This window comes from Lycorma delicatula, chromosome 1 (genome assembly GCF_047948215.1).
Source record: "Lycorma delicatula isolate Av1 chromosome 1, ASM4794821v1, whole genome shotgun sequence".
Lineage (NCBI taxonomy): Eukaryota > Metazoa > Arthropoda > Insecta > Hemiptera > Fulgoridae > Lycorma > Lycorma delicatula.
The window spans coordinates 338,110,160-338,123,819 of NC_134455.1; the positions used below are offsets into that span (position 1 = coordinate 338,110,160).

At 32.9% G+C, this 13,660-nt stretch overlaps 1 protein-coding gene across 1 annotated transcript in view; it reads right to left on the bottom strand.

Moving 5' to 3' along the window:
• LOC142334312 (dipeptidase 1-like) overlaps window positions 1-13,660 on the bottom strand; it is a 65,045-nt gene that overhangs the window by 42,472 nt on the left and 8,913 nt on the right. Inside the window, exons 3-4 of the mRNA XM_075382252.1 lie at window positions 9,654-9,807; window positions 8,121-8,253 (exon numbers count right to left, since the gene is read on the bottom strand). Of these exons, the coding sequence (XP_075238367.1) occupies window positions 8,121-8,253; window positions 9,654-9,807 (287 nt within the window). The remainder of the gene's footprint in view (window positions 1-8,120; window positions 8,254-9,653; window positions 9,808-13,660) is intronic.

Below are 13,660 nucleotides of genomic sequence, written 5' to 3' on the forward strand. Positions count from 1 at the left end.
ATCTCCTGATCGCTTTTGCCATACACAACTGTTCCGATCTAAAATTAAGGTTTTTCCATCCAACCTGATTCCTGTGCTCTGATAATAACTCCATCTAAAATTAAGGTTTTTCCATCCAACCTGATTCCTGTGCTCTGATAATAACTCCATTTACCTGTACGGTAGGAAGAGTTTTTCTTTTAAAAACAATGTACGGAGGTAATTTTGATCCTTCAGAAATAATGCAAAGCATAACACTACACCTTTGTTTTTCATTACCACCAGTGCGAATCGTAACACTTTTTCAACTTTTTTGTTTACGGTTTTGTCAAATGGCATTTCAAAATATACGGAGGTTTGATCAGCGTTTCCTATTTGAGAAGGCAAATAGCCTTTATCTTTTCTAAGATTTATTATGTATTTGTGAACAAAAAATTTTTTTGTTCATAAGCGTTTAGAAGTCGTTGAGAAATGGTCGTCTTTCGTCTTATTGACAGATCATTTCGTGCAAAAGATCGTGTTATCCATCCACGACTTTCTTTAAAATCAACTTTATTCAATTATTTAGCGATTTCACGAGCATATGATTGACACATTTCTGTCGTAACAGCAGAACCGCATTTCCTTTTTTCAATAACAAAGTCATACAATTTTTTTCTATGTCTGTGTATTTTGGTTTTAAGCCACGAAAACCCCTTTTATTACCAATGCCTTTCACCAGAAGTTGTTTCTTCTTCTGCCAGTCTCGAATGCAGCTTTCACCTACGTCAAATTTTCTTCCTGCCGTCCGATTTCCAATTTTTTCAGCCTCTTCTATAACGCGCCGTTTTTCATTTACTGTAAAAGACGCTGTCCTTTTGTACTAATTTTAATGCCGTAATTAAAATAAATCACTCTATTAAACTTTACAAGATAAACTAAACAGATAAAATGCACATAATCGTCCACATATACAAACAGTACAATGACTATGGCGAATAGCAAGACGACGATGGGTAACTAATATTGTAACTGTAGTGTCATTAGAACCGGATGCAGCCTATACAGAATGAATCAGTTTTATAAAAATACCGTAACTTCATTCCTGTCGATAATATGAACAGGATGTATTCTGTATAAGCGGCATACGGTATTGATAAACGAAATCCTAATGTGACTATATTTATATGATTGACTTTAGGTACTTCTACTTTACATAAATTATCCTGGCTAAAGGCTATGTTTCAAGTAAGCCCCGCACCTTTATTTTTTCTCTCCAATTCCAAGAAAAAAGAGCGGGAGGTACTCGAATAAATACGGTACTTCAGAGGATCATATGTATGAGTGTAAATGATGTAGTCTTGTACAGTCTCAGTTCGACCATTCCTGAGACCTGTGGTTAATTGAAACCCAACCACCAAAGAATACCGGTATCCACAATCTAGTATTTAAATCAGTGTTAAAATAACTAACTTTACTAGGATTTGAACGCTGGAACTCTCGATTCCAAATCAGCTGATTTGGGAAGATGCGTTCACCACTAGACCAACGCGGTGGGTTAGATGCGTAGTCTAGGTTATACACTGTATTTAGTGTCGTCCGAATCTAATGGTATAGCCGGCGTTAGATAGGCAAACCTTTTCGCAAAACTCCGAAACCTCTCATGAATTTCTATAATTCCTCTATCTAAAGAAGAAAACAGCTTCCGTCTCAACTCATTTTCATGGGACAAATAGCATCTCTACTTTCGTCATCAAAAGTGTGCCTTCTTATTTTGTGCCTCTGAGGTTCCATGGAAATTCCAAGGTCTTCACACATATTTTTTGCATACCTTATAGTGCCATCTGTCAATTCCTCTCGTTTCTCTGTCAGTACCGTCTGCAGAGCACTCACTTTCTGAGCGCACAGTTTTATGTCAAGTACTTTTGTTTGTAAATATTTTTGTGCATCATTCACTTCATGTAGCACAGGTTGCCAGAGGTCCAAGAAACAAAGAAAGGAAAATGAATGCATCGTAACTAGCAAAGTTCCTGCGTCTGTTCTTGTGTTTAAATTGCCATCTGTCTTTGTTAGTTTTTCCAAAGTGACCAAAATGTCTTTGTAATGATGTCGTCTCATATTTACGGCATCGCCTCTTACACTCCACCGCGTATCCTGAACACTTTTTAAACGTTTGCCTGTAGCTGCTATCGAACTTCCCAACGATATGTGGAAATGGAAAAATGAATAGCAACGTTCTAATGTACCGAAAAAAGTTACGGTACTCGCCTCAACTGAGGTAACATGTAAACAAACCAGGTTTAACGAATGGTTTGAGCAAGGTACGAAAAAACTTTGGGATTTATTTCTTTTATTATTTGCTGAATTCCTAAAATGCCTTCCAGCCATAACAGCATCATTATCATATACTTGGCCTCAACAGTTCATTATACCGAGACATCAGCTTCAAGCTTGCTCAAAATCATGTTTGAAATTCCTTCAGCAGTTTTATTTTTTCTTTCAATGAAATCTATAAAAGATTCCACTACTTGTACTTCCTGATTTTCATTCATTACGTATACCTGGCTTGTTTGGTCTCTGTTAGAAACATCCGGAAAGCTGTTGAATATAATGGAATAATATTTGGCCTTTTTTACTTGTCTGATGATATGTTGGCGAACTCTATCTCTCAAAATTGCAATAAATTTGTTTTGAATTTTTAGTGACATTAAGTGATTGACATTTTGCTACCCATTTTAGATCTTACAAGATATTCACGAAGTACAGGATCGTACTTTGCGATTGAATGCACCAATTCTAAAAAGTTGCCTCTATTAGCGCTGATATCGTTTTCTCTGTGACCACGTAAAGCCAAATTCGCAAGGAATCTTATAATATCAAACATCCTGATAAGAATTTCTTGCCATTTTTTTTTGCCACAAGGTTTTGCTCTTTCTTGTCAATAGTCTGTCCTTTTTGAAGTCTGGTCTCTAACTCCTTCCATTTGCAATAATTTTGGTTGTGTGATGCACTTGATTCGTGACTTGAAACCTTAGAATTCAGTTTCCACCAAGTATTAAATCCATCAGATGAGCAAATTTTGATCCATTCGGTGTGTTTACCTTTTCAAAAAAACGACAGCAAAAATAATGATACTTTGGAAGGAGAATAAGCCATCTAAGTACGTAAAACTTTTTTGCCGTTAGTCAATGTGCGGTAAAACCATTCCCGGGTAAGCCGCCTTATCTCTTCTTTTCATGTTAAAGAGCTCTGTTGACGCTTCGGCGAAGTTAGTATTGATTGATATGCTGAACAACTTCCTGGCCTTGCTGAATGAGCAACAATCGCATACTTTCATCTATATGCTCAGGCCATTTTCCGAAGTTTCAGTATTTGGCAGCAGATGATACCGATGCTATTTTAGTCTTTGTCTCCAAGCTACCGAGAGCAGATGCTGACTCTAACTAAGTCACTCTGACTCTGATGCAACATCAGAGTAGATTTTGTTGGAATTTGATCTTCAAGAATAATGTCAACATTCATAACAGGTACCAGATCAGCAGTATCAAGTTCTTGCATTTTTTCAGCTTGTTCTGAGTTTAAAGCAGCAGTAGCTTCTGATGGATTAAACCCAACGTGGAATCTGACGTCTCAGGAACAGGACCTTTCACATATTCAAGTATAGCCCCTCATTTTTTCTAATATTTTCTTCCTTAGCTCTTCGGTAAGCAGCCCCGCTTTCATTTATTCTTTTCAACAATATAATATTGACACTTATAATTATAATTGGCTAAGTACCAAAGGTTTCGCATCATAAAAAATTTCAAATTAGTAATATATTTTTTAAAATGTACTTATTAAAATTTTTCTCTTTTGATTTTTTTACTTTAATAAGGTAAAAGTTTTGGCAACTTAGTAGATAGTCAGAAGTTGCATACAAACGAATATTAATTTCGAGTGTCCATTGTATTTACACTACAAACTAGGGTTTCCAAAATTACGGTTATGTAAATTACCTAACTATTAACGAGTTTATGGGTTTAAATTACGTAACTGACCGGTTATTTTTATAAAAAAAGTGGATGTGTAATTGCGAATAAAAGTCAGTTGTAATAAAAGTATATTCAATATTCAGATATACTATACATTGAATTACTACTATATCCTAATCTAATTAGTATAGGTACAAAGAGTTTGGTATACTTCTAACTTACTTCTAACTAGCAGGTAAACAAAAATAAAAATTGTAATACTCACAAAGTTGTATGTATACCAAAAATCGAACATGTAGACCAACCATCTATTTATAGTTTACATACAATTTTTCGACAAAGTTCAATAATTTAATAATCACAAATTACAACACGCACTTAAAGAAAATCATGAATTGAGTCAATGCGAATTGGACGACTGATGTTGCAGGTATTATTAGAAAATATTGAACTCCTTTTTTATATGAAAGAATTAATTCTCGCTGAATATTCGTCGTGAACAATCCGAGGACAAAATAAAACACGGGGGATTGCCTCAAGGCAACTGGTTAGTACAGACGGTGCTGCCAGTCGTTAGAGCGAGCTAGATGACTACACTCACTTAAAGAAAGGGTATTCCCCTGTTTCGTCACAACAATATTTTTTTTTTTTAATAATAAAAAGTTCCGTGCTCATTTTAATCGGTTTGAATAGTAGGTGCGACAAAATATGAAAAGAAATGGTTCAAATTTTTAGTTCAGATTACAAAATATTATTTAATGTGAAATTTTGCCGCCCGGGGCGGCCGCCACCACCTCCCCCGCTACGCTTCGCCACTGATGATTGTTGTTTTATTAAAATTTCTAATAAAACATTCATAGGAAATTAAAGATAAACCATGATTAAATATATTCTAATGAAAAATTGACCGAAATACTTTGACAAGAAATATTTGTAGGACAGCATTCCACAAACAATCTTCAAATGATTCCTTTCTCATATAATAAATGTTAATAAAAATTATATTTTGCCACAAATTTTTATGGGAAAAGGATTTGCTGTTTGTGTGAGTAGATAATGATAGTATACGACCACCAATTAGGCGGGCCAGATATTTTTATTGTTTATTAATACAGTTTAATTTACTAATAACAATCAAATCAATAATGAATAAACATAAGTAAATTTACAAATAATTCTTGGAATTTTCATCAGGAATAGTTAATTTTTTAAAAATGCTGCTTTATAAAGGTAAAAAATTCACATTTGTACTGATTACTTACAATTTAATATGACAGAAATGTATGGTATAAGAAATCTCTTATAGAGAAAATAAATTTTAAGAAAGAATAGTTAGAATATGATAATTTGAAACTAGCCACTCAAAGAGCCTAATAAAATATTGGATGTTGGTAAGATGTACAAAATGCTGTTAGTATATTGACATTTTATAATAATATTTATATATGGAACTGAAATTTGGGTCAACATTATATCATAATAAAACAAAAAAACTGAAAACTTAATAACATTTGAAAAAAAGTTATTTATGATTCCCTAGAAATAAAAAAAAAAAATTTACCTTTTATTTATATAAAACTAAAACAATTCTTTAATAATACTGAAAATGGAGACCCTAGGTAGATTTCAAACGTATGAAGAAGAAATTCTCAAACATAAATCAATTTTTCAATTTTTTTTTTTGTCCTCAGTCATTTGACTGGTTTGATGCAGCTCTCCAAGATTCCCTACCTTCTACCTCCATAATCTTTTCTCCTCCTATTTTCACATTCAGTGGTCCATCTTTGTTATTTCTACTACATTTCATTACTTTTGTTTTCTTCTTGTTTATTTTCATGCGATAGTTCTTGCGTAGGACTTCATCTATGCCGTTCATTGTTTCTTCTAAATCCTTTTTACTCTCGGCTAGAATTACTATATCATCAGCAAATCATAGCATCTTTATCATTTCACCTTGTACTGTTACTCCGAATCTAAATTGTTCTTTAACATCATTAACTGCTAGTTCCATGTAAAGATTAAAAAGTAACAGAGATAGGGAACATCCTTGTCGGACTCCCTTTCTTATTACGGCTTCTTTCTTATGTTCTTCAATTGTTACTGTTGCTGTTTGGTTCCTGTACATGTTAGCAATTGTTCTTCTATCTCTGTATTTGAACCCTAACTTTTTTAAAATGCTGAATATTTTATTCCAGTCTACGTTATCGAAAGCCTTTTCTAGGTCTATAAACGCCAAGTATGTTGGTTTGTTTTTCTTTAATCTTCCTTCTACTATTAATCTGAGGCCTAAAATTGCTTCCCTTGTCCCTATACTTTTCCTGAAACCAAATTGGTCTTCTCCTAACACTTCCTCCACTCTCCTCTCAATTCTTCTGTATAGAATTCTAGTTAAGATTTTTGATGCATGACTAGTTAAACTAATTGTTCTGTATTCTTCACATTTATCTGCCCCTGCTTTCTTGGGTATCATTACTATAACACTTTTTTTGAAGTCTGACGGATATTCCCCATTTTCATAAATATTACACACCAGTTTGTATAATCTATCAATCGCTTCCTCACCTGCACTGCGCAATAATTCTACAGGTATTCCGTCTATTCCAGGAGCCTTTCTGCCATTTAAATCTTTTAATGCTCTCTTAAATTCAGATCTCAGTATTGTTTCTCCCATTTCATCCTCCTCAACTTCCTCTTCTTCCTTTATAACACCATTTTCTAATTCATTTCCTCCGTATAACTCTTCAGTATATTCCACCCATCTATCGACTTTACCTTTCGTATTATATATTGGTGTACCATCTTTGTTTAACACATTATTAGATTTTAATTTATGTACCCCAAAATTTTCCTTAACTTTTCTCTATGCTCCGTCTATTTTACCAATGTTCATTTCTCTTTCCACTTCTGAACACTTTTCTTTAACCCACTCTTCTTTCGCCAGTTTGCACTTCCTGTTTATAGCATTTCTTAATTGGCGATAGTTCCTTTTACTTTCTTCATCACTAGCATTCTTATATTATCTACGTTCATCCATCAGCTGCAATATATCGTCTGAAACCCAAGGTTTTCTACCAGTTCTCTTTATTCCGCCTAAGTTTGCTTCTGCTGATTTAAGAATTTCCTTTTTAACATTCTCCCATTCTTCTTCTACATTTTCTACCTTATCTTTTTTACTCAGACCTCTTGCGATGTCCTCCTCGAAAATCTTCTTTACCTCCTCTTCCTCAAGCTTCTCTAAATTCCACCGATTCATCTGACACCTTTTCTTCAGGTTTTTAAACCCCAATCTACATTTCATTATCACCAAATTATGGTCGCTATCAATGTCTGCTCCAGGGTAAGTTTTGCAGTCAACGAGTTGATTTCTAAATCTTTGCTTAACCATGATATAATCTATCTGATACCTTGCAGTATCGCCTGGCTTTTTCCAAGTGTATATTCTTCTATTGTGATTTTTAAATTGGGTGTTGGCAATTACTAAATTATACTTCGTGCAAAACTCTATAAGTCGGTCCCCTCTTTCATTCCTTTTGCCCAGCCCGTATTCACCCACTATATTTCCTTCCTTGCCTTTTCCAATCTCCAACTATTATTAAATTTTCATCTCCTTTTACGTGTTTAATTGCTTCATCAATCTCTTCGTATACACACTCTACCTCATCATCATCATGGGCGCTTGTAGGCATATAGACGTTAACAATCGTTGTCGGTTTAGGTTTTGATTTTTTAATCCTTATTACAATGATTCTATCGCTATGCGTCTTGAAATACTCCACTCTCCTCCCTATCTTCTTGTTCATCACGAAACCTACTCCTGCCTGCCCATTATTTGACGCTGAGTTAATTACTCAGATTTCAAATTTCAAATTTAATTTTGTAAAACTTCAAATGTTAAAAAATAACTTTTTGTAATCCACAAATTATGAAAGATTGAACCAATTCAATTTTTTACAAAGATGTAAGACAAATGGAACATTTATTATTTACAAAACTTAACTTTTAATGCAGGATAATGTGGAAAAACTTATCAGTTTATAGAAAGCAATGGGATGTTCATATGTCATTACAAATAGCTTCTTGCAATCACATTGAGAAAATGCACACTTAAAAAAGATATCACACATTTAGACATTAAAAAATCCACATTTCATGTAACAGTGAATTCAGTTAAAATTTTAAGTCTATAATTACCATAAGCATCTTCAATAAGAGAAATATGTTCAGTGTTTGCTGTTATCAGTCGTTGAATGACATCAATTTGTTCAAGAGTTTGAGAGACAGCATCAATATAAGATGAGACACAATCGATTGAAACAGTCCATATCTAAAAATAACAACCAATCAGATTTAAATTCAATATTAAAATCTGCTTCATCATATTTAAGACTAAAAGATTTCTTTTAACATTAACTGGTAGAAATGATAGTTCCTTTTATCTAAAAAAAATTATAAATACAATATAATTTATCAATATTAAAAAGAACTCGCACTTGAATCAGAATTAAAAATATTTCTCTATTCTGCATGACAGTTTATAAATAAATAAGGGACTGTAATAAATAAAGCTATTTAGCTGATAAATAATATAATAAAATACATTCACAAAATGATATGCTTGTGAGTGATACTACCTGAAAATAAGTACTACAAAAATAGTTACAAAAAAAACTAAGCCTGATAGAAGAATTCTGATTTCACATTTGAAACCAGCATGAAAAATACTATAAGAATCAGTTATTCACTCTCATTTAACAAAATCATTGTTGATCAGTGTTATTTTAATAATATGCCACCTACTTTTGATATTGCTCCTACTAACAACAAACATTTTTTTGAGTTAAATTTGCCAATAAATTTATAAATATTTAATTTTTTACAAATTACTTCAAGTTATGGGAAACTAATATATTTGGTAGACAATAGTTCAGATTATGGCATTAAATACTAAATTAATAAATAACTAAATATTATTAGATAATAAATAATTAATTACTACATTATTTCTAAATTAATAAATTCTATTTTTGAAAAAGTTTCCTTAAAGTTACTAAGTTTCTGCAATATTTAGTTGCATATTTATAATAAATTTATAATAAATAAATTATCCAGTATTTTAATATTTTTATTGGATATTTTTATTTTTTCAGAAATTATCTATTAAATCTAGGGTGTATCTTAAATTCTATGGAATCTTAAATTCGAAGAACTACGGTACCTATTTAAGAATAAAATGTAGACTATGTATAAAAAACAAGAACTGACAAACCAATTTTGGTTTTAATTATAAGTTCAGATCAACAGATATGTATTTACAGCATGCAATGAGGAGAATAGAATATGTACAATTAACAATCTTCAGAAAGTTCTCTTAACTTTTTTTTTTATATTTAGAGGCTTGAAATCAAAGGCCTTTAGCCTAAACTTAAAACTTATCTACCTATGTAAATAATACTATAGGATTAAACAGACTTACTGAACTGTACACTCAAAATGATTTTTTAAATTATCTATTCTCTCTTATATTTGAATGAAATATCTGATAGACTAATGAAGAAACTTCAAAGCAAAACGTTTAAATAATCTCTTTAACATCAGCCAGCAGTTACTTATTTTATTATTAATTTGCATTTCAATACACTGCTAAATTTAAATTTATACCAATTTTCAAAATTACTAAAACCACCTAATTTCAGAAAAGAATAGCACTGAAGAATTTTTATTTACCTGGTTACTAACCATTCCACTTTTTAAGCGTGTTAAATCAGTACAACATTTAGTACAGTTTGACATTTGTTTATTAACAGCTATAATTGAAAAATTGAATTTTGAAAGCTGATTCTTTAAGTAATGTTTCAAATTTGCGGCTAAATCATTCTGGCTGAAACAGAAAATAAAGATAAATTTTTCATGTAACTTAAAATAAATATTTTACTATAATAAATTATGAAGGAAACAAATTAATTGAACTGCACCAGACAAAGAATATATCTGACTGAACTATCAACAATTCATATTATTTTCCATATTTTCATTGTATTGCATGTATCGTGTGAAAATGAAATGGCAAATAAAGTGATGTAATGAAAACAAAAATAGATATTAAGGAAACTTTGATAGAGCAGGAAATTAATAAAACTAAACATACTTTCTTTCTTACCAGCCTCTTTGAAGCAGCAAATTAATTAATGCCAGGTTAAAATTGTAGCAACTAGTGAAACAATGAAAAAAGGGAGAGTAAATTTACCATTATGGAAGTTATGAACCTTGCTAATTCATTGATAATTAGTCAATCCTACTGACATTTAAATTAAATTAAATATTAAGTTTGGCCCTAAAACTCTGGATAATTTTTTTTCTCTAATTAAAATGGTTTTACTTCATGAAGAGAAAGGATTATTCCATAATTATTGCATTAATAACACATTATGTAATTATTGTGGCATAATTATGCAACATTATGTAATTAATACATAAATATTATTATTACATCATTTAATATTAATTTATAATTTAAAAAACTTTACACATTAGAAGGTTTGATTACATAATAAAATCTTAACAAAATAAAAACACAAAGCTTTCTAATTAATAAAATGATGTATCATTGATATTTAACAAGACAACCCTTCTCTACCCAGATTTGCAAAAAAAAGATCCATTTCGTCAAATTTTTTTCTGATGAAACTTAAACATAATTAAAACGATAGCCATGATAATAAAAAAAACCAGTACCATTAGAAATTAATAAGTAAATAAATATATTTTATATATGTATTACATGTGTGATATATATATATATATATACACACACAAGTTTACATGAGGGATGACTGAAATGTAATGAATAGTAATAATAATAATAATAATAATGCCCTGTGAGGTAGATAATCCCCACGTCCGGAACACAATACCTACGTTCCATCCAGGGCGGCAACAGCTGTACATACGTACATTACATATAGCTGGCTAACGGGGCTTTGAGTATTTTCCTTGGAACATGTTCTTTTGTTTGACCTGTCTTCCACCTTCAGGTCACCACGATGGATTTGAGTTTTTGACCACCTGCAGATCATGGGCACTTAAATGATTTGGAATTGGTCCTATACCAGACTTGGGGATATGACAGCCAGGGTTGATGTTATTGCAGGTGTAGCAGAGACCCTTCCATTGTCTATATGCCCCCTGCAATGGCAAGCATGTAGTGAAGGTGCCCATGTATGTTGGTGCATGGGAGCTTTGAAAGCTTCAGTGAGTAGGAGCCTGGAGTAAGTGCAGTGATTGCACATCCACTGTCTCCCAGGACATATGCCGGTTCCACTGGAGTACTAGATCGGACCTCCAAGGTTGGTAGCCCTGGAGTGGGGGTGTACCCCGACGGCTAGCCTTGCTACAGAAGGGATCAACTTTAATGGAACATCTTGAACAAATCAACATGGCAAAGGGTGCACGTAAACACCCTCATTTAGAAACATCTGATTCACCAGAAGTGAAGAGGAAATGCAGCAAGGAATCTCAAAGGATTAAGAAAGACACTGACAAAATTAGAAAGATTTTTTTAGAAAGTTCTGTTCAGCAGCAATTTGCCCAGACCTAGGCATCTAGTGATATTGAGAGAGAATGGAAACTTCCAGAAAGTCAGTCCAATCTTGACTAATTCAAAAAATTACAAATTGTGCTGGTAGTCCTGTTAAGGAGATAAGCATGACTTTTAATGGTCTGTGAATCGAAACCACAAATGATAATCAAAGCTTAAAGGTTCAAGCTATAAAGAAGATCGGTGAGTTCCCTTGTCTGTTCAACCTCATAGTACACTTAACTCATTGAAAGGAGTCATTGTTTGCCATGACCTTCTTAATTGCATGTAAGAGCAAATAGTAGAGGAGATGTCGAGCCAAGGAGTGATTCATTGCCGCAGGTTAACCACGAGGAGAAATGGTGAAGTTCTTCCTTCAGCATCACATGTGTTAACCTTCAATCGACCAAATTTGCCTGAAAGAGTACGTACTGGAATTCATCGTCTTGATGTGCATGCATTTATCCTGCAGCCTATGCGACTTTTCAATGTTTCAGACATACTGCAGTCATATGTGTAAGACAAGAAATCTGTGTGTGTGGAGTTGAAACTCATGAAGGTGATCCGTGTAAAGATTCTCCTGTTTCTATTAATTGCAAAGGGCATCATAACAGTCGTTCAAGAAACTGCCCTGTATATAAATTGGAAACAACAATTCAGGAAGTCAAGACACTTCAGAAAATAAGTTACTCTGAAGCCACAAAAATCGTTAGTAGTAGAACTCCTCGACCAGCAACGACATATGCTGAAGCAACTGTTGCCCCTCCGTCATCCAAAGTTAACGTGGAACAGCTGCTTTCCATGCTTGCACCAAGCCTTGCAACTATGATAGAAAGAATCATCGACACAAAGTTGGATTCTAGTCGGTGAATGGAAATAACTTCTGTGAAAATTCATGCGCAGATGGACGTTAAGATGGAACGCCCTCCATGGAAAGAAACAACAAAACCCTCGATCATGGGACCACCAACTGATGTGTATAAAGACAGAGTAACATCTGAAAAAGCCAAATCCATCACTCCTTCAACCAATAATAGGGTGAGGGAGGGTGTGGTGCAGAAAAAGCGTGAAAATAGTCTGATGTAGAAGTTATTAAACTGACACCTATGGAACCTCTAAAAGCCCAGAGGGCATCAAATGACAGTACAAGTGCTTCAGCTGGGCCAAGTTTATCACTAGAAATTGAATCGAGTTTGGAATCAACATATCATAGATGTTACTGATAGACCGCTCTGTCTAAATTATCATCACCACTCTGTCATCAATTAATCATCATAGACCGCTCTGTCTAAATTATCATCACCAGATGTCAGCCACAGAACATCGTTGGTATCTGAAAGGGAGGAAGATGCCATTTCCGAGGCTTCAGATACATTGTCATCTGAAGTAGAAGCTGTAAGGAGAATGGAGAAAAAACTCAAAAGAGGATGGCCGAAAGGAAAGCCTTGGAGGTAAACTAGCTAATATCAATTAGTATTTTCAAGAATCAAGCTTTTTCGTAATCAGTTTTCTTTATCTGTTCGTGTAAATCAGGATTTAAGTGTCAATGATTAGTTTCATGCAAAATATCACGATTTAAGTTTACTTTTTTTTGCTTTTTGTTTCTTTTTGATGTGGGAAGGGGCTAATGATGAAAGTAGTCGATCCCCCTAAAAACCTCAACAAAAAAAAAAAATAATAATATTATGATAAATAAACATATTAAAAACTAAATTTTGGATAATGCTATGTTAACAGAAAATAATAATACAATTATAACAATAAAAAATCAGACCAAGCAATATATACACAAATCAGTTAGCCTTAGCACACATTGGCATGACTGGAAGCTGTCTACCAGATTCTTAAAAATAGCATTTTTCTGATTATCTGAAGATCATAAATAATTAAAAATGTAAAAGTAATATATGTATTCCCCAAAAAAATAAATTAAATATAAGATCTGATAAATTATAGCATCACAGTCCTTAAAACTCACAAATGAAAAGAGATGAAACAAATGTGGCCTAAAAGTACAAATTATTTGCCATAAAAGTTTACATTTATTTTTCTACATAATCAGTATTTATAACTCACATTTCTTCCAACAGTGAACCAGTTTTCTTGTCCTGTCAATGAAGAATCCTGGCAATCTTTCTTTGATGTACGATGTCACTGT